This window comes from Protomyctophum bolini (genome assembly GCF_963924005.1).
Source record: "Protomyctophum bolini genome assembly, chromosome: 1".
NCBI classification, from domain to species: domain Eukaryota; kingdom Metazoa; phylum Chordata; class Actinopteri; order Myctophiformes; family Myctophidae; genus Protomyctophum; species Protomyctophum bolini.
In genome coordinates, this window is record NC_137862.1 from 591,279 (window position 1) to 612,866 (window position 21,588).

A 21,588-nucleotide genomic window follows, 5' to 3' on the forward strand; every position below is an offset into this window, starting at 1 on the left:
ACTTTAATCATGTTCTAATAGAAGGCAGAATGCACGACTCCATCTCGTCTCACTCACTTTAATCATGTTCTAATAGAAGGCAGAATGCACGACTCCATCTCGTCTCACTCACTTTAATCATGTTCTAATAGAAGGCAGAATGCACGACTCCATCTCGTCTCACTCACTTTAATCAGACACAAGGCAGCGGTGGCCCAACGGTTTGCGGAGTGGTCTTGATATCGGAAGGTCGCTAGTTCGTATCCCCGGACCGGCACGTTAAAATTACCACCGCTGAAGTGCCCTTGAGCAAGGCATTGAACCTCTACCATGAAATGTTCTATGAGCAGGGCCTGGCTGTAAACAAGTTATTGAGCTTAGTCCAGTTACCCTGGGTAAACGTAGTATCTTTCCTTTCCTTAGTCCAGTTACCCTGGGTAAACGTAGTACCTTTCCTTTCCTTTACACGACATTCACAGCAATATATTTTAAGGCACTTATTTATTTTACTAGGTAGGTTAGGCATGGCATGCGGAAAACAAGCAGCACACAACGAACGCGCTGCCTTCGTCAGCGTTGTATACGGCAAACAACTGGTGTCACATTTATAGTGTCCGTGGTTGTAACACCATCCCCTGTCCGTGGTTGTATACAACATACATGCCTGATGCCAGTCGCATATTTACCCATATAACAATAATTACAGGTGACATGTTGTGGGGACAGTGTTCTAAAAACACTGCCTAAAAGAGGCCTTTGACACTGTCAATCACGGAGTCTTGTTGTCTAAGTTAAAGCACTTTAAAATGTCGGCAGAAGCTTTACAGTGGTTTTAGTGCTTTACGTGCGGGACGCGTGAATATCTCCGTCTACGGTCAGTGCAGGTTGTTGTTTATTTGCATGGCTCAGAAAATAAGTAACAAACTAACATGAGAACGTTATCGAGTTGTTAGAGGAGATGGGGGGGGGGGGGTGCACGTCGTGAACGTGGTTATACCGGCTTATATTGAACCGTGAAATAAAATAAATCCCCCCCACAAAGTTTCCATGAACCGAACATATTTGTAAAATGAAGTTTCAAACTGGTGTCTTCAACCAACAGACTTTATTTCTGTGTCACAGGTTGAGAACGAATGGAAAATACACTTTTATTTATATTTTGATCATTTAAACATCCTGTGTGCCATATTCTCACCATTCTGCATTTCCCCCCCGCGTCCAGATTGTAGATGGAGAGATGGAAGGAGAGGTGGTGGTGGTGAGACTGGGGACAGACGATGGAAGTCTGGATGGAGATGACGTGGCGGAGGAAGAGGAGGAGGAGGATGGGACCTCCTCCTACATGAACCTCCAGCCCTCCACCATGCTCCTGGTTCCCCTGGAGCTGGTGGAGGACCAGGAGCATGACGACCACCTCGGTCTGCTGCACCAGCCCAGAGAGACGGAGGTCAGCAGCAGCAGCTTCTCCCTGCAGCTGGACGTGGATTCAGAGGCCGACACGTTACCTCTGGAGAATGACCTGGAACCTCCTCCCTCCACCCAGCCTCCTGCAGAGGTCGCTGACCCTGGATCTGTGGAGAATGACCTGGAACCTCCTCCCTCCACCCAGCCTCCTGCAGAGGTCGCTGACCCCGGATCTGTGGAGAATGACCTGGAACCGCCACCCTCCACCCAGCCTCCTGCAGAGGTCGCTGACCCTGGGTCTGTGGAGAATGACCTGGAACCTCCTCCCTCCACCCAGCCTCCTGCAGATGTAGCTGACCCTGGATCTGTGGGCCAGTCGGAGGGTATTATTACTGATGGAGACAATCGTGACTCCCCGCTGTCGGAAGACGTTCTCCCGGCCGAAGATGCTCCTCTGGCCGAAGATGCTCCTCTGGCCGAAGACGCTGCCCTGTCGGAGGATGCTCCCTCGGAGACCGACAGCTTGGATAGAATAGAGATAGCCGGATGGACTGGATCTGTGACCCAGTCAGAGGTCATTAACCTTGGCGCAGACAACCACGACTCTCCCATGTCTGAAGATGCTCCTGTGTCTGAAGACATTCCTGTGTCTGAAGAAGCTCTTGTGTCTGAAGACATTCCTGTGTCTGAAGAAGCTCTCGTGTCTGAAGACGTACTTATGTCTGAAGACGCAACTGTGTCTGAAAACGTACCCGTCTCTGAAGACCTTCTCCTTTCTGAAGCCGCCCCCCTATCTGAAGACGTAACTGTCTCTGAAGATGCTCCTCTGTCTGAAGACATTCCTGTGTCTAAAGAAGCTCTCGCGTCTGAAGAAGCTCTCGTGTCTGAAGACGTACTCGTGTCTGAAAACGTAACTGTCTCTGAAGATGTTCTTGTCTCTGAAGACGTTCTCCTATCTGAAGACGTAACTGTCTCTGATGACGTAAATGTCTCTGAAGATGCTCCTGTGTCTGAAGATGCTCCTGTGTCTGAAGACGCTCCTGTGTCTGAAGACATTCCTGTGTCTGAAGACATTCCTGTGTCTAAAGAAGCTCTCGCGTCTGAAGAAGCTCTCGTGTCTGAAGACGTAACTGTCTCTGATGACGTAAATGTCTCTGAAGATGCTCCTGTGTCTGAAGACGCTCCTGTGTCTGAAGACGCTCCTGTGTCTGAAGACGCTCCTGTGTCTGAAGACGCTCCTGTGTCTGAAGACGCTCCTGTGTCTGAAGACGCTCCTGTGTCTGAAGACGCTCCTGTGTCTGAAGACATTCCTGTGTCTGAAGAAGCTCTCGTGTCTGAAGACATTCCTGTGTCTGAAGAAGCTCTCGTGTCTGAAGAAGCCCCTGTGTCTGAAGATGCTCCTGTGACGGCCCTGTTGGAAGATGCTCCCTCTGAGACTGACAGCTTGGATGGAATAGAAATCGCTGGATGGACTGCTGCAGAAGTAAACAAGGCTCAGTCTGTCTTGTGTGGCTCCAGTGGTCCAGAACCCCATATTGACCAGATGCATGAGTGTTCTGAGATCAGCCCAGACAAAGTGGAGCCTGTGATGATGGTTGTGGAAGAACCTGAAACTGCTACAGACTTTGAATCGACCCAAGTGGAAGAACCCATCCCAGAACTGGATGGAAAGGAGCAAGTCTTCGAAGAATCTGGACAAATTGACAACACGGCACAGGAAGAGGATAGAAACATATCGGAACCCACAACAAACGTGGTTGAAGATCAACATGCAGACCACGAGGTCACAGCTGAAGCTGTGGAAGAACATCTAGAGGTGGTTGAGGAGAGTAACGAGACATGCGGGACAACAGATGGAGAGGATAAACCGGAGGGGCCCGAGTCGGACCAGGAGAAACCTGGAGAAAAGGCAAACCTGCGTGAGGTAGTGAAGTCCACCCCTAAGAGGGGCAGGAAGGCCGTGATGTCGACACCCACGCGTAGGTCTACAAGGAGCAGAAAGACGGAGACCTCCAAACCTCTCCTCAAGGCGGACAAGGGTAAAGAACCTGGAGAAATCAACACGGCACAGAAGGAGAACAAAGAAGAAGAGGAGGACAAAAACATGTCTGAACCCACAACGAACATGGTTGAAGATCGACGTGCGGACCACGAGGTCACAGCCGAGGCTGTGGATGACAACGGGGAGGTGGTTGATAAAAGGGAGCCCGAGTCGGTCCAGGATCAACGGGAAGAGAAGTCCAACGGGCCTGAACTGTCCACCTCTAAGAGGGGGAAAAGGACGGCCGTCACAACACCCACACGGAGGACCACGAGGGCCAGGAAGACTGTGACCTTCATCTCGCCTGTCCTAGAGGACGAGGAGGAGGACGAGGAGGAGGTGGAGGAGGAGGAGGAGGGTCTGGACATGGATTCTGTGGCTCCTGCCTCACCTGCTCGTGGAAGAGGCAGACCCCGCAAAGTCCAACCGGAAGAGGAGGTCGACATCCCCGTTCTGAGAACCCCAGCCAAACACAGGGCCTCTCAGAAGGTTCCACCCACCAGGAGGAGGACTCGCAGTAACGATGTGCCGTCATCGGTTGAAGAGAAGGAACGGGTGGAGGAGGAGGAGGAGGAGCACATGGACGATGGAGAAGACGATGGCCTGCAGGCCAGCTCTGGGATCCAGACTCCGGCTAAACGTCAGGCGACCAACAAGACCCATCAGACCCGCAGGTCTGTGAAGCAGACGCCTGCCAAGGTCCAAGAGGACCTTCAACCCGTCAACACCCCCAAAGTAACCACCAGGCGCAGAGGAGCAGAGAACCAGCCTGCAGAGAACCTGGACCTCAATCCTCAGGTATCCAAGATGCAAAATTCATAAGCAAACATTTTTCATGTAATTGTGTTTATCATAAACGGCTACAATTTACAATTTACAATTTAGGCATTTAGCAGACGCTCTTAATCCAGAGCGACTTACATTAAGCAAGAACAAAAAGCATGGGGAATACATCACATAAAAACATTTATCATGAAACATGTGTAAGCTAAGAAAGTAACAGTGGAATATCTATAATGAAATAAGCTATACATCTATACTACTATGATATACATTATGTACTATGACGTGCTATGACTACATACAATGCACTTATGCTGTTTACATAACATGCTATAAGTCTGTATCAAATGCTATCTAAGTCTACAGAATTAACTAAGGCTACAGGTAGTAGAGTGACGGTCACAATGAATTGGCTAAAACTTGTACGACCACAAATGGACTTATCTTAATCACACGTTAGACACACAAATTATTAAAATCTACTTTAATTCAATAGGCAAATGTGATGTATTTATGAACAATCAAACAATGAGGACTATTGATGCTTGAAACCATAAACCATAAGATCCTTTTTATTATATAACCCATTCTGACCTGAGATCAGATTCATACGAGGTTTCCACGGGACACACACTGGTCTGATTAACCCATTCTGACCTGAGATCAGATTCTAAAAATGTCAGTCGTTCTTCGAATTTTTCAAAAATAGCAGACCTACAAGCTCGTATCGCGCCACTCGGTGGCGCGATATGAGCTTGTAGATCTGCTATTTTTCAATAGGTAAAGCATAACATGATGCTAAACACCAAAATGGGTGCCCGGTCAGAATGGGTTAAAGACATGCAGTTTATATACACAAACAAATCTCTTCATGTAAGGCAAAGACATATAATATAGACAATGAGACAAACATAAATTAAGAACAGTTACATATTGAGGTAGGGAGGTTCAGAAGCAGGTTGTTAAATTGACCATATAGGATATTGGGGTATTAATTTTCAATGTTTGCTGTGAAGTGTTCCATGTGGTTGGGGGCGGGGCATCGAAGCAAAAGGCTGACTTTCCTAGTTCGGATTGTACGGATGGGACCTCTAGTTTAAGCCATTCACTTGAACGGGTCTGGCGAGTATTTATTTTCCATTTTAATAGTAGTGTGATGTATGCTGGTAGCTTTCCATCAATGGCTTTAAAGATGAATTGTTGCCAGTGCCTGGTTCTCCTCTCAGAGAGGGAAAACCAACCTACTTTATTATAAAGGGTGCAATGGTTTCACCTGTGATGAACCTTAATGCTGAGTGATAAACTGTATCTAGGGGTAGAAGAGTGGTAAGGGTAGCATTTCTATATATGACATCTCCGTAGTCCAGAACTGACATAAAAACAGCATCAACAACCCTTTTTCTACAGATCATTGGGAAGTTAGCTTTATTTCTGTAAAGAAAACCGATTTTCTGCCTTAACTTGGTGGTGAGGTTAGTGATATGGTATTTGAAGGTTAATTTTTCATCAAGCCAGATACCTAGATATTTATATTCAGTGACTCTGTCTATAGGGGATCCATTGCTGGTGTGAATGTGCAGGGAGTTGAAGTCTATGTTTTTGGCTTTTGAAAATAGCATAAATTTGGTTTTACTGGCGTTCAGGACGAGTTTAAGTGAGACGAGTGCGTCTTGCATGGTGTTAAAGGCTAGTTGGAGTTTTTTTCAATGCTAATTGGTTGACTTGTTGCATTTCCCTCCGACGTCCAGGTCCGCTTAGTCCCTCTCTCGCCTTCTCGGACCAGGAGGAAACTGAGCGCAACGCCCAATAAAAACCTGCCCGAGTCCGACAGCGGCGTCCGACCGATCGCAGACGTGCGTAGGCAAACCAGGGGCACACTGTGGAACCTGCCCTTATTGGACGCTCCTCTGGAGGCGGAGTCTGAGACGCCTGTGGCCGACGCCCTCATCAGGAGACTGAGAGACGAACGGCAGAAACACCAACAAGGTAACGGAGCTTAGTTTTGGGGACATTTAGCACGAGATGGAAATGTGGTAACGCTCCGATTGCCCGGGGCTATTAAATCATAGCGCCCAGCGATTTATAGCAGCGGAGCACTTTTACAGACGGACCGGATGTCATCTCGGATGTGGCTGTAGCAGCTAGATGTAGCCAAAACACTCTGGAGCCGATCGACGACAACGGGAGGTATGATTAAATCTAACGCGACTAGCGACCGCAGTTGACCGTCGTAAAACACATGATCGTTTCTCAGAGTCGGACGGGATGATTTAGATCGCGAGTTATTGACGTTTTAAGATGTTTGGTCTCGTCGGCCAAACGGGGGAACATTTTCGATGACGTCCCACTTGTTGCACAACATCGACTGTTGTGCAACAGGCGCTCCCAGGCTGTGGTGTGATGCCATCGGTTGTGATATCAATAATCTTCGTATTTTGGATAAAACTTTGTCCTGGGTGCTGGGTGTTACTAATAGAAAGGGGGTCATACCTATGTTCCCTCAGCCCTATGTTCCCTCAGAAGGAGCATTGGTCCGAGGTGCGCTGGGGGTCGGGAGAGGGTGGGTGGTTAGGTTTAGGTGTCTGCCCCGGGGGAGGTTAGGGTTAGGGTGAGGGTTTGAGGTAGGTTGTCGATCGGACCGTCGGCATATTGACGCGGACCCGAGGGAACATAGGGCTGAGGGAACATAGGTACGGTCCCATAGAAAGGACGGTGAACTTCGTCCTGGGTGTTACTAACAGAAAGGACGGTGAACTTCGTCCCGGGCGATCGGGGTGTTAAAGTGTGCTGTTGGTTGTTTCTTTGTGTCTGTGTTTTATAAATATTGAACCAATGAAAAAGTACTAACGAGAGCTTGTGAATAAATATATATATATTCTGCATTGGAGCCGTTGAAAGTTAGAACAATGTTTCTTTTGTTTGTTCGACTAATGCTTCAATGAATTCAGTACAAAGGACCCCAATGGAAACAAGCCATATTATGCTTTCTTGACTTTAAATTCCTCTTAGAACTAACACACTGCTAAGTCTGCTCATAAAGTATTCAATCAATCAATCAGTCAGTCAATCAGACAGACATACAAGCTTTCCACCCGACTGCAACGATATGTTTATGTTAACGTTTTGACAACGTTTCCAGTTGAAGGAGTGGTCATCACAGAGATGGGAGGGGCCAGTAAGAAAAGGACGATGTCGTCGTCTGCGGCGGCGGCGGCGGCCATTCAGGCTCCGTCTCCTACAGCCGCCGTGTCCACAGAGAGCATCTTGGATCCAGAACCGGACCATGACTCCATGTCGCCTTCTAGAAGGTCCACGAGAGGTCTGTGACGTTTATTCATCCATCATGACATGTGGTTGTAGTCTACTTATAATTCATTCATCCGTCGTGCCATGTGGTTATAGTCGAGTTATAATTCATTATACCACAGGTCGTTTCGAGAAAGCAATCTTGATTGGTTGAAACAGCCTTCTAGCCGTGGGTTAAACCAGCACCCTTCACCACCTAATCAAAACAAAGAATTCAGCTGCTCTGTTCTCCCAGAGCGCTAGCAAACTCGGTGGCTAGGCTAGCTAGTTTCTTGGGACATTTGTGGTCGTAGTGACTACATCTGTCATTAGAAAAATATATTCTTTCAGCGACTTTCTTAGTTTTAAAGGTAACTGTTGTATAATTGCAATATTACACTCGAGGGTGTGGGTTAACGTGATTATTGCCACTTCAGTGATGCTTGCGGAACTCGACTTCGTCTCGTTCCTGACCGCATCACTGTCCTGGCAATAATCACGTTAACCCACACCCTCTCGTGTAATATTGCTTAATTCATCCATCGTGCCATGTGGTCGTATTCGGGGTCATAATGGTAGGTTTGTGTTTTCTGTGGGCATTTTTTCAGGTCGCAGATCAAAGCTTCCTGTAGAGATGGAGTCTCTTCCTCTTCCTGCTGCTACTCGAAGGAAAAGAACAGCCGTCTCCATCGCTCAGCAAGTAAGTGTTTAGTGTGCACGCTAAAGTATTGATCACACACGCTAATACCGTGATTATTGGAAACCATCAGATTATGGCAATGATTGGATTGAAGCATTTACACTGTAATGTCCCAATACACTTTTTTCGGAGGATATAAAATATATATAAAAAAAGGATGCTACACAGTATGACTTTAATGATTAATAGTATTAAACTGAGTTTGTATGTTTTCAGGATGAAGATATTTCTAAAGATGTGGAGAAACCAACACCCACTAAAACCACTAAAACCAAGGCGACTAACAAACACACTGCCAAGTAAGACTTTTATAGATACACAAACATACCGGTAATCAAATGTACCGTACTTCATTGTGTGTTCATGTCATGTTTTATTAGTGTGTTTTCTAGAAAAGAAACGCCAGCTATGCGTATAAGCGTAGACAACCGTTGAATCCATATATGAACGCGCGTCGTCGGTCTGTTTACCGTCTAGCTTTGCTCCGGGTAGCCTAGCCCTCCTCAGTCACCAGCAGCGATGCGATCTTTAAATCCAGCTCCGTTGAGCCTCCATTACAACCAGGTTTTCAAAGCGCCGTACTGACTCAGCACCCCGACTATCATAAACCATGTGTGACTTTTGTATCTCATCGCTGAGAAAATGTATCTGGTTGTTCTGCTACTGTAGCTACAGGCTGTGTTGTGTGGTGTCGTTCCGCTTCCGGAGGCCCCCAATAGAGCCCTGCACGGGAGAGATTTATTGATCCCGTTCCCGGTCTGAATTTCAGACCATTCCCGCCCGCGCCCGCAATGATTTTATTTTTGACCGCCCGCAGTGACTGCCTGTCCGCCACTCCCGCCCGCAACAAAAAAAGAAGTCTCATTGTAGATGAAAAAACCAGCAATATTTCCATTGGGATCAGAGAAAAATACATTTACCCAAACAGCTGCTGGGATTGAGCAGGCGGGCATGCAGGAGAGAGGAGTTGTGTGTGAGGAGCTGGTCACAGATAGAGGGAAAGTGTTATATTAGGCCTATTATTTATGCTATATATATTATTATTGTGTCACAGTCTCACAGACATTGCGCAGCAGCTCGCACATGCATGCTGGGTGGAGAGAGAGAGAGAGAGAGACAGTGTTAAAATCCAAATATACTCATCGTTCTGTTCTGTTTCACGTTATTGCTTATTGACGCACACAGAGAAAAGCAACAAGGGGTTTAGATTAGAAGGGAAAATGTCCATTGTGGGGAAAAGGATCTCGATCCACGCGTGCACTTCTCAGAGTGATTAGCCTACTGACGATTGACAGGAGCGTGCCTGATGATGTCTGTTGGACATAAATAATGAGACATTTATATTTAGTTAAAATGTAGGCTATATAAGCTCTGTATCTGGTTAATTGCGGGAGGATGCGGGTTTCGCGCTGTTTGTTTTTTTGATCGTCCGTGGCCGCCCGTAGGCATTTTAATACCGCCCGTAGGCATTTTAATACCGCCCGTAGGCATTTTAATACCGCCCGTAGGCATTTTAATACCGCCCACGCCGCCAACATTTACTCTGGGTCCCGCGGCCGCCGTGGGCTCCCGTTCCCGCTGCAGCCCTCTAGCCCCCACCTTCCTGTTTAACCCGGAAGGACAACAAGCTCCATAGAGCGGGCCTGGACGGGCGACCCCTGGGGCAGTACCAGCATGCTAACACTAGGGGGCAGCCAAGGAGTTCAATCAGCTACGCTATGGGAAACTGACCCGGGAACAGGTATGCCACCTTGGATACAACTATGCACAGAGCCTATTGGACAGGGTTGTTTTAGTCACAGTCTCTTGAATAGCTTTCATTAAGTTTGTCACATTTTAGTCACCTGGAATGTTTTAGTGTTATCATAAGATTTTTGTCGACTCAATTGTATTTTGGCGGGCCTTGATGCCGTCGCAATGACAGATTTTACAATTGCTGAAAATAGCTGATCTACAAGCTCACAACGCCCCGCACAAAACCAACCAAAATGATCTTAAATGATGCGCATAGAGATCTAGGTATAGCAGCATATTACTAATGTGTGATTTAATGATGACTTCCTCCTATATCAAGTAATATAATATAATAATTGATATTATTATTGTGTGTGTTTTCCAGGTCCAAGGCGTCTCTAAAAGAACTGACCATAGAAGACCTGGACCTGTTCTCCCCAGTAGGCTCGCCCACCCCCCTCCAACCAGAACCCCAGCAGGCTCAGAAGAAGGCCAACACGGGCCTGGACAAGAGGAGCAAACGCATCCTAGACAAGGCTTTTCACAGACCGGTCACTAGGAGGATGAAACTATGAGGAGGAGGATGTTTAAAACAAGGTTTTATTCCCTTTTATTGCATTTCTTTCTGTTTGCAAGAAAATGGAGGAAAAAAAAACACAAACAAAAAAACAGGTTTTTGCCGCCTGCTTGTTTTTTTTCTTTCCTATTTTACAAAGAGAAGCAGGTTGTTAAAATGTTAAATGAGGATAAATGTGTAAATAGTTTTTATTGATTCGTTCCAAATAAAGTTAAGTAATAAATAAATCAAGAAGTTGAGAATTTATTGACTTTTTTGAGTGTTGAAATGGTTCCCAGTGTCTTAGTGAGTCTTAGTTTGGGCTTCTCTGAAATACAGACTTGTACACTACTTACTGCCAATGGAGTTGGACTATTTTTGTATTCCATTTGTCCCTTAAAAGAGAAAGCAGATCTGCAGTGATTGGATTCTGTAACAACTTTTTTGTTTTGTTTTTAGACCAAATTAAATAATTCTAGTGGCAGTAGCCGATGCATGGCATTAAGACAGAATACCTACAGTAGGAATAAACACAGATGTAACTCACCTCACATTATAGGCTACATTCTGAGTGAAGAATTTCATATTTATATGATTTATCCTCTTAGAGATACTGTCTGTATGTCTTCTGTAACCCTGTGCCTCCCTCTAACCACAACCCAAGTTATTTCCTAGCCTCTGGATTCTTATTATTCTTATGGATATTTAATATTTTGCTCTGAAAATAAAGCACACACACAATGGGTATCTTCTGAATTTTGTCCTGCCTTTTGCATTGAACCAATAAATATGAAATATGTATTTGTTTTGTGTGCCGGTAATGATGCTACTTAACCCATTTACAAATTACTTTTTTCTGAAAAACACATGTTTCTACGTCGGTCGTTCTCAAACAGTTTCATGTCAAGGACCCCCAAAAATATATGCAATTGGCCGCCGACCCCCATCTGAAAATATGCTGTTTCAGAAGCAAAGATTTGAGTTAAAAACGTTGGCTCTAATTTTTTCAAAAATAACAGATCTACAAGCTCGTAACGCAGCACTGAGCTTGTATCTTTAAGCAGGAACTGGGGATGGCAATGAAGGACCGGGAAGTCTGGCGTGGCATTGTGAAATCCATGATCTCGACCGCGGTCGAAACATGATGATGATGAGCTTGTAAATCTGCTATTTTTCAATAGCTAAAGTTTAACACAATGCTTAAAATGCCAAAAGGGGTTCCCGCCCAGTCATATAATTGGTCCACTAATGATCATTCAGGATAAATTCCACAATTCTATTTTTATGATCACAAAATGATCATAAAATAGCACATTTTTGTCTACTCTGTGTCTCACAGGAGGGCTGTGGGCAGTTCAGAAACCAGTCTACCTTTCACTAAATGCTGCATTCATCTGGCAGTTGTTTTACAGACGGGTAAAAGGGCAGAGGCTGAAAGCCCCCTTTGATGTCTGTGTGGTGAAGGGAGTGTGTCTGCTGGATAATTGATAAAAGTGAAAGCAGTGTCGGGTAACCAGCCTAGGGTTCCAGTTACTCTTGCTGTGCCATGTCATGCCCCCTAGTGGCGGTGTTGGTGTGTTTGTAGGTGTCGCCATGAAGGCTAAAACAGCAGAAATGCAGAGCAAGGATTGCGTTAAAGTGGCCGTCAGAGTTCGACCATTCAACAAGGTCAGTGTCTGAGTGGGTATATGTTTTATTTTATTTTAGCGATTGTTTTATAACTTGCTTTAGGCTATAGCTCTTAACTCTGGAGACATCTGATCCCTGGGTCGTTAGTGTCTGTTACCTGCATGCCTGTGCCATTTTGACTATGCCTGTGTGTGTCTTGTGCTTTTTATTTTGAGTTACTAGAGTTATGAGTTATTTATTTGTAGGCTATCCTGACCTGAAAGAGTATTTTATATTTACTAGGAGCTGGAGGTCATTGATCAAACACTCAATGATTACAATTTAGGGCATTTATCAGACTTTTAATCCAGAGCGATTTACATTAAGCAAAAGTAGATACAAAGTACTTATCAAGAAACATGGGTAAGCTAAGAACGTAACAGTGGAATATCTATATTATTAAACTATGCATATATACTATCAGGGCTCGTATGTATGGATAATGGGGGCTGAGCCCCCCTTATCTTATGGAGTAAAGATGAGAAATTATTATTAAAATGTTTTAGAATAGATACTTTTATATTCTGGTATAATCTAAAGCAGCAACAGCATCAAATTGTTACAAGAAAAACACAAAATAGGTGAAAATGCGCTGATTTTTTACAGCCCAAAATGCTTCCATTGGCTTTCATTGCGTTGGATGATTGACAGCTGCCAAGACACGCCTGCTTGGTTTACCTGCCATTGGGGCTAAAATCTCTCAGCCAATAGAGGGCTGTGCTCAGCCCTAAGGCCCGCCTCAGACCGTGAGGTCATTGGCTATTGAACAATCACAGCAGTGACAGCACCTGCGCGTGTGTGGTTGTTTGTTTATGAAATAATGACGGGCGGAAGTATTTTAAATGAAATAAGTTTATCATTTACTTTATAGTCCGTTTTGTCCCGTGTCCGTGGCGTGGAGGGGAAAATGAAGTTAAGAGACTGGGAGCATATCGTCCATTTTGCATATAACAAAAGGAAAGGAGACCAAGAATACGTTTTGTGAGTTTGAAATTCTTGCTTGGGGCGCAGACAGCTGACCGGTGACCGCACACCGGACCCACAGAAAGGTAATTGTGGTTCTGCTTCATTCGTCTCACAAAGTTAAGAAACATAATCGCTGGTTTAATCACATATTTGAAAGTGGCTTGAGCTCTCATTGAGTTGGGAAGAGAGAGAGAGAGAGAGAGAGAGGCTGTGTTTGTGTGCGTGTGTTAGTGTAGTTTCGGTGCCGTGTGCGTGCGCACGTGCGTGCGTGCATGTGTGTGTGTGTGTGTGTGTGCCTTGCAAGTTGCTTGTTTCGAAACGGCACCGACGCGCGCGCGCAACGCAACTGGCGCAAACGGCCCGTTTGCGCAGTTGCGCGCGTGCATGTGTACTGTCATTATTAATGACAGTATAAGAGCAGCTATCTGTACATACTTATACAAACAATGTTCAGTGGAGTGTTTGTTGTGGGCACGCACTTCTGTTGTTGTGGAGCATTTGCTGTAACAAAGTATAGGCCTGTAGTGTCATTGCTGTAGGCTACTTTGATATCTGGAATATGATGCTATTGCTGCAGGTTGAACTATAGTTGGGTAGCATAGTGTAATAGATTTTCTGAGTAGCACTGCATGGGTACTGGGTTGTTGTGGAATGTGATGCTGCTGATGCTGTTGTTGCTGTAGAGACCAGTATTCTGTGAACATGCTGTAGTATAATAATAATAAAACTTTATTTGTATAGCACCTTTCATGACATGAAATGCAGCTCAAAGTGCTTTACAGAAAAATTGAGAAAAAAAGAAAAGCAAGGCAACGACATTAAAAAACAAGCAGTAATGCAATACAGTGAGGACATGAAAAATAAAAAATAAAATATCAATTAAAAGCAATGTTGTAGAAGTGGGTCTTGAGCTGAGCTTTAAAAATGTCTACAGAGGCTGCCTGTCGAAGGTACAGTGGGAGTTTGTTCCATGCCGACGGCCCGTAGAAGCAAAAAGCTGCTTCCCCGTATTTTTTTGTTGCCATTTTTTTAGGCAAAGCGAGCAGGCCAGCAGTGGAAGACCTTAGGGGGTTTAGGTTTGGGACATATTTAGGCAGGCAGTCATGTAGGTAGGAAGGTGCGAGACCATTGAGAACTTTATACACAAGTATAGGGTGAACAATGGATAGCATGTTTTTGTATTGAGTTGTACTGTAATTCTGCAAACTGTTAATAAATCAATAAATCAATCAGCATATACTATCGTATATTGGCCCGTAGCATAACCAACATCACCAAGAGCCGCTACTGTATACTATACTATACATGTACTATAACGTGCTTTGACTACCGTATATAAAATGCAATTCTAGTGCTGTCTACTGTACGTCACATGCTATAAGTCTGTATACGAGTAAGACGCGCGAACGCAGATGGTAAATTGCAATAACAATTAGAATAAATTGTGTCCATATATGGGCACAAAAGGGGCCAGGTCCACAACAAACAAATCACTGGCCCCTTTTGTGCCCATATATGGAGCTGAGTGGACCTGGCCCCTTTTGTGCCCATATATGGAGCTGAGTGATTGCTGATGCAACACACTCCATATTTGGATAGCGGGACGGACACACGGACACACGGACAGACAGACATGATCTGCTAGGTCTCATAGTAAGTGCTCACTGCGTTCGCAATGAACGCTTCTGTGCGTACGCACTAACTTAATTAAATGGAAAATTTATATAGCACCTTTATCCAAGGCGCTTTACATAGATTGTGCAGTACATTCACCCATTCATACACTGATTGCGGCGGAACCTATGCAAGGTACCAACCAGCACATCAGGAGTCATTTGGGGTTCAGTGTCTTGCCCAAGGACACTTCGACATGTAGACAGGAGGTGCCGGGATTGGAACCGCTGACCCATGGATCATTGGACGACCTGCTCTACCTCCTGAGCCACAGCCGCCAATTCTAAGATGTACACGTCTTCTTCTCCTAAGACGGCGTCTTTGCCTCCGTAATAACTCGGACCTTCAGCTCCGCCCGACAGGAAGATACGAGATCCCAGCGCGCAGCAGCACATCCCATGTCTCGGGGACGGCAGTGGGCCCTTGGGTGAAAGCTTGTGCCAGGAGAGGTCACGCGGATTGAACTTCCACAGATCATTTAAGGTCGTTATCTCACACATGCCGGAGCCGCCGAATATGTATAGTTCTCCATTGTAGGCAAAGGCCGAATGTCCCTCACGGCCTTTTGGAGTTGTCTCCTTTGTATCGCTGCTGGGCAGCCAGCGGTCGGTCGTCGTGTCAAACACCCTGATGTCATTGTAGTGGCACCAGTCGTCGTCGTCGTTGTCGTCGTCGTTCAATGCTTCGTCGTATTGCAGTTTAGACGCTGCAGAACGGCCCCCGAACACAAACATCCGTGGCCCAATGAGGGTGGCGGAATGAAAAACCGACAATCTTCCGTCTGTCTCTGTGTTGAGGCTAGACCAGACCAGCGAGACGGTGTCCAACTTGTACATTCCAGAGTACATGGTGTCATCCCACTCAATGCGGGTGAGCATTCCATAGATATACATGACGTTCCCCAAAGCACAAGCCGAATGGCCCTTCATGTCCTCTGGAACGGTGCCCTTGCCGTCGGGCACGGACCAGGTGTGTTCGTCGACGTCGAATGCGTAGAGTTCGTTGCAGAATCTGTTCTTGTCGTTACTGAAGCCTCCCCAGACGTAGACCTTGTTTGCTATAAGCACGGCCGAGTGCCAGCGGCGCATGGCGGGAGCGCTCCCGGCCGCCGCCGCTTTGGGTTCCTTCCAGGTGAAAGTCCTCGTGTCGAAGATCCGTACGTCCAACCGGAGGGAAGTTTTCCTGCTTCCTCCAAAGATGAACACGTCGGAGCCCCCTACTGCCACGGCTGCATGCTTGCATCTCCTTTCCTTTCCTGCAAGATGTTCCAGTGAGGAAAACATTGTTCACACTATAACAACAGCTTGGATCAAAATGCCTCTCTGAGTCCTCCTCTAGTCAGTCTTCCTCTAGTCAGTCTAGTGAGTCTTTCTGGCTCTTTACAATATCTCTGGGATGTCTTACCCCTTTATATTATATCTTGTGATGTCACGTGACATCACGTGATGTCACCTGCGGCCACATATGGAGTCCCATGCATATGTCAGTAATGGGTCATAGGGCATTTAAATACTATTTATAGTGGAAATATTTATAGATTAAGCCGTTCCGGACCAGTATTGAATAATGACTCAACAACTCGACAACTTACAACAGCTACAGCTAGTCACTTTTGGGCAAAGACAACCGCCAAGGACTGGATACTTTCTTCTAAAGTATTTTGTAAAACAGGTTTTACAAATCAGTGCAGCAGATGAATTATCGATACAAGTTGATGTCTTCAATCCAAACCGTTACCTATCCAAATTTGCAACTCATCCATATGCAAATTACGAAATTATTGTACAAGAACCTAATGTGAAATCTTTCTCACTCGGGAACCTCTCTTATGATTTGAATTTGGATCATGATGTACCTGAAGTGACGAAATACTACTTCATGTCCAATAATGCCCTAAAGAAAGAGGCCCATCGGCTGGGTCGTAATAAAAGAGAATTCCTAGCAGAGAAGAATATCGACAGGATCATCATCGCCCTAAGACGTCCACTTGATGGCACGGGGAATAATACTAGATTCATTGAGGGCATCTATGTAACCCAACATGTGTTGTTTACAGGGGACTATGATTTAGATCAGAGTTATCGCCTTGGGCCAGCCCTGTTGAGAGCGATACAGAATCTAGATGATTAAAATATGTCCAACGGCTGCCGTTCGATTAAAATATGTTGTTCCAGGGACCCCCCAGAAGCAAAAAGTTCAGTTGAAAATATATTCGATTATTCAACAATAGCAGACCTACAAGCTCGTAGTGCAGCACTTGGTGCCGTGCTATGAGCTTGTAGATCTGCTATTTTTCAATAGCTAAAGCATAACATGATGCTTAAAACACCAAAAAGTGTTCCTGCGCAAAATGGGTTAAGCTAATGCACAACAGGCCCTTGCCCCAAATGTGGAGTCACTCCAAAAACTCTGATGCTGGCCTTCAAAGCAAGGTATGGCCCCCCCTACCTACCAACCAAAGGTATGGCGCCCCCTACCTACCAACCAAAGGTATGGCCCCCCCCTACCTACCAACCAAAGGTATGGCCCCCCCCTACCTACCAACCAAAGGTATGGCGCCCCCTACCTACCAACCAAAGGTATGGCCCCCCCCTACCTACCAACCAAAGGTATGGCCCCCCCTACCTACCAACCAAAGGTATGGCCCCCCCTACCTACCAACCAAAGGTATGGCCCCCCCTACCTACCAACCAAAGGTATGGCGCCCCCTACCTACCAACCAAAGGTATGGCCCCCCCCTACCTACCAACCAAAGGTATGGCCCCCCCTACCTACCAACCAAAGGTATGGCGCCCCCTACCTACCAACCAAAGGTATGGCCCCCCCTACCTACCAACCAAAGGTATGGCGCCCCCTACCTACCAACCAAAGGTATGGCCCCCCCCTACCTACCAACCAAAGGTATGGCGCCCCCTACCTACCAACCAAAGGTATGGCCCCCCCTACCTACCAACCAAAGGTATGGCGCCCCCTACCTACCAACCAAAGGTATGGCGCCCCCTACCTACCAACCAAAGGTATGGCCCCCCCTACCTACCAACCAAAGGTATGGCGCCCCCTACCTACCAACCAAAGGTATGGCCCCCCCTACCTACCAACCAAAGGTATGGCCCCCCCTACCTACCAACCAAAGGTATGGCGCCCCCTACCTACCAACCAAAGGTATGGCCCCCCCTACCTACCAACCAAAGGTATGGCGCCAAATCAAGCTTGTTTTGACCCAAAAAGAAGAATCTGAGAAATTACGATTGTAAAAACTGCGTTCCCATAGACAGTATAAGTAAAAACTGCGTTCCCATAGACTGTATAAGTAAAAACTGCGTTCCCATAGACAGTATAAGTAAAAACTGCGTTCCCAATTCCCATAGACAGTATAAGTAAAAACTGCGTTCCCAATTCCCATAGACAGTATAAGTAAAAACTGCGTTCCCAATTCCCATAGACAGTATAAGTAAAAACTGCGTTCCCATAGACAGTATAAGTACCAGTAAGACGCGGGAAGCAAACGCAGCTGAGACCCTGCAGATCATGTCTGTCTGTCTGTGTGTCTGTCCCGCTGTTACTGTATATGTGGACCTGGCCCCTTTTGTGCCCATATATGGAGCTGAGTGGACCTGGCCCCTTTTGTGCCCATATATGGAGCTGAGTGATTGCTGATGCAACACACTCCATATTTGGATAGCGGGACAGACACACGGACAGACAGACAGACAGACAGACAGACATGATCTGCTAGGTCTCATAGTAAGTGCTCACTGCGTTCGCAAAAAGGCTATCTAAGTCTACATAAAGTGATATCTACGAATGGAGCTATATCGAACACACACTATCCCAAAATATCACTTTGCAATAACATACATTATTGGGAAAAGGCTGGCATTTGTGCAGCCAAAAAAAGATGAATGAATAATAATTATGTTGTGCTTCGGACAAACGAGTAACATGTTTTGACCAAACTAATCATTTATACGTTTTAAGTTATTATTCAGGGATCACCAATAGTAAACATGACATCAATAATTCAAGGCCCAGATTATGTTATACATTTTATCTGCTTATATTTTAGTAAATTGTCGATCAGGCTTAATTATGACCCATGCAGCCATCCAGGGCAGCTTGTAGTCATTTCATGTAGTCATAGCACCTTATAGTACACATGTATATTGTATAATATATAATATAGTATAGTATGTATAGTTGACGTAGATACTCCACTGTTACGTTCTTAGTTCATGCATGATTCATGATAACTACTTTTTGCGAATGCAGTGAGCACTTACTATGAGACCTAGCAGATCATGTCTGTCTGTCTGTCTGTCTGTCTGTCTGTCTGTCTGTCTGTCTGTCTGTCTGTCTGTCTGTCTGTCCCGCTATCCAAATATGGAGTGTGTTGCATCAGCAATCACTCAGCTCCATATATGGGCACAAAAGGGGCCAGGTCCACTCAGCTCCATATATGGGCACAAAAGGGGCCAGGTCCACATATACAGTAACAGCGGGACAGACACACAGACAGACAGACATGATCTGCAGGTCTCAGCTGTGTTCGCTTCCCGCGTTTGCGCGTCTTACTGGTATATAATATAGTATAGTAGACGTAGATACTCCACTGTGTGACGGCCCCCTGGGTATATTGTATTGTACTATATATTAGGGTGTATAGTATGTTATAGTATGTGGTCTGGTGTACTTTATATATTATAGTTGGTATTCACTTTGGTTAGTCATTTATAGTTCTTTACTTTGTTTATTCTAATTTCTGTTCTCCTCCTCTTGCAGTGGATTGGGGAGCAGAGCTGTGACCTGACAATCAGTCAAGCGGCGGCACCTGGGCCCGGTGCCGACGCCCTGTATATAAGCCTGTCTCCCCAGTCCCTTCCTCAGCTCTGTAGTATTCAGTTCTCCTCTGCCCTTCTCCCACCATGCACCTTTTCAGCATTTGAGTTAATACATACAACACGCTCACACATCTCACTCATGCATACTCGCACTACACTACTGACTACTGATTTCCACACCTCATCTGTTTGACCTTGATTTGGTACTATGATTTAACTTAATTCTTATTTTGATGACTTAAATAAATTTATATTTCTTTTGAGTACTGTGTCTCCCCTGTATCTTTTGTTGTGTACTTGGCTCCCCTAGGCCAGGTATGTAACAACTGTTACGTTCTTAGTTCATCCATGATTCATGATTGCGAACGCAGTGAGCACTTACTATGAGACCTAGCAGATCATGTCTGTGCGTGTGTCTGTCTGTCTGTCCGTGTGTCTGTCCCGCTATCCAAATATGGAGTGTGTTACATCAGCAATCACTCAGCTCCATATATGGGCACAAAAGGGGCCAGGTCCACTCAGCTCCATATATGGGCACAAAAGGGGCCAGTGATTTGTTTGTTGTGGACCTGGCCCCTTTTGTGCCCATATATGGAGCTGAGTGACACTAATTCGTAATTTATTCTAATTGTTATTGCAATTTACGATCTGCGTTCGCTTCCCGCGTTTGCGCGTCTTACTCGTGTATATGACATGCTTTTGTTTTTGCTTAAATGTAAGTCGCTCTGGATCAAGAGCGTCTGATAAAGGCCTAAATTGTAAATTGTAATTGTATACCTCCGTAAGGGAGTGGTTGTTCAAAAAGGTACAATTATTGTCTCTAAGAAGCAGTTTCTATGTGTCCGTGCAGAGAGAGAGAAGATGAGTTTCTATGTGTCTGTGCAGAGAGAGAGAAGATGAGTTTCTATGTGTCTGTGCAGAGAGAGAAGATGAGTTTCTATGTGTCTGTGCAGAGAGAGAAGATTAGTTTCTATGTGTCTGTAGAGAGAGAAGATGAGTTTCTATGTGTCTGTGCAGAGAGAGAAGATGAGTTTCTATGTGTCTGTGCAGAGAATAAGATGAGTTTCTATGTGTCTGTGCAGAGAGAGAAGGGTGAGTTTCTATGTGTCTGTAGAGAGAGAAGATGAGTTTCTATGTGTCTGTGCAGAGAGAGAAGATTAGTTTCTATGTGTCTGTGCAGAGAGAGAAGATTAGTTTCTATGTGTCTGTAGAGAGAGAAGATGAGTTTCTATGTGTCTGTGCAGAGAGAGAGAAGATGAGTTTCTATGTGTCTGTGCAGAGAGAGAAGATGAGTTTCTATGTGTCTGTGCAGAGAGAGAAGATTAGTTTCTATGTGTCTGTGCAGAGAGAGAAGATGAGTTTCTATGTGTCTGTGCAGAGAGAGAGAAGATGAGTTTCTATGTGTCTGTGCAGAGAGAGAGAAGATGAGTTTCTATGTGTCTGTGCAGAGAGAGAAGATGAGTTTCTATGTGTCTGTGCAGAGAGAGAAGGATGAGTTTCTATGTGTCTGTGCAGAGAGAGAGAAGATGAGTTTCTATGTGTCTGTGCAGAGAGAGAAGATGAGTTTCTATGTGTCTGTGCAGAGAGAGAAGATTAGTTTCTATGTGTCTGTGCAGAGAGAGAAGATTAGTTTCTATGTGTCTGTGCAGAGAGAGAAGGGTGAGTTTCTATGTGTCTGTGCAGAGAGAGAAGGGTGAGTTTCTATGTGTCTGTGCAGAGAGAGAAGATGAGTTTCTATGTGTCTGTGCAGAGAGAGAAGATTAGTTTCTATGTGTCTGTGCAGAGAGAGAAGATGAGTTTCTATGTGTCTGTGCAGAGAGAGAAGATGAGTTTCTATGTGTCTGTGCAGAGAGAGAGAAGATGAGTTTCTATGTGTCTGTGCAGAGAGAGAAGATTAGTTTCTATGTGTCTGTGCAGAGAGAAGATGAGTTTCTATGTGTCTGTAGAGAGAGAAGATGAG

The 21,588-nt window shown here is 45.4% G+C and overlaps 2 protein-coding genes across 3 annotated transcripts in view; both read left to right on the forward strand.

Moving 5' to 3' along the window:
- Nucleotides 1-11,218, forward strand: part of ahctf1 (AT hook containing transcription factor 1) — a 61,373-nt gene extending 50,155 nt beyond the window's left edge. For both annotated transcript variants that reach the window (XM_080768872.1, XM_080768871.1), the window contains 6 exons: nucleotides 1,202-4,222; nucleotides 5,956-6,193; nucleotides 7,347-7,526; nucleotides 8,101-8,192; nucleotides 8,409-8,491; nucleotides 10,312-11,218. In XM_080768872.1, the coding sequence (XP_080624998.1) occupies nucleotides 1,202-4,222; nucleotides 5,956-6,193; nucleotides 7,347-7,526; nucleotides 8,101-8,192; nucleotides 8,409-8,491; nucleotides 10,312-10,501 (3,804 nt within the window). In that variant the 3' untranslated portion in view covers nucleotides 10,502-11,218. The remainder of the gene's footprint in view (nucleotides 1-1,201; nucleotides 4,223-5,955; nucleotides 6,194-7,346; nucleotides 7,527-8,100; nucleotides 8,193-8,408; nucleotides 8,492-10,311) is intronic.
- Nucleotides 11,219-12,075: 857 nt separating this feature from the next.
- The window catches only part of kif28 (kinesin family member 28), a gene marked incomplete at both ends in the record, with an annotated part of 40,691 nt that continues 31,178 nt past the window's right edge, over nucleotides 12,076-21,588 (forward strand). The window contains one exon of the mRNA XM_080762404.1: nucleotides 12,076-12,150. Coding sequence (XP_080618530.1) covers nucleotides 12,076-12,150 — 75 coding nt within the window. The remainder of the gene's footprint in view (nucleotides 12,151-21,588) is intronic.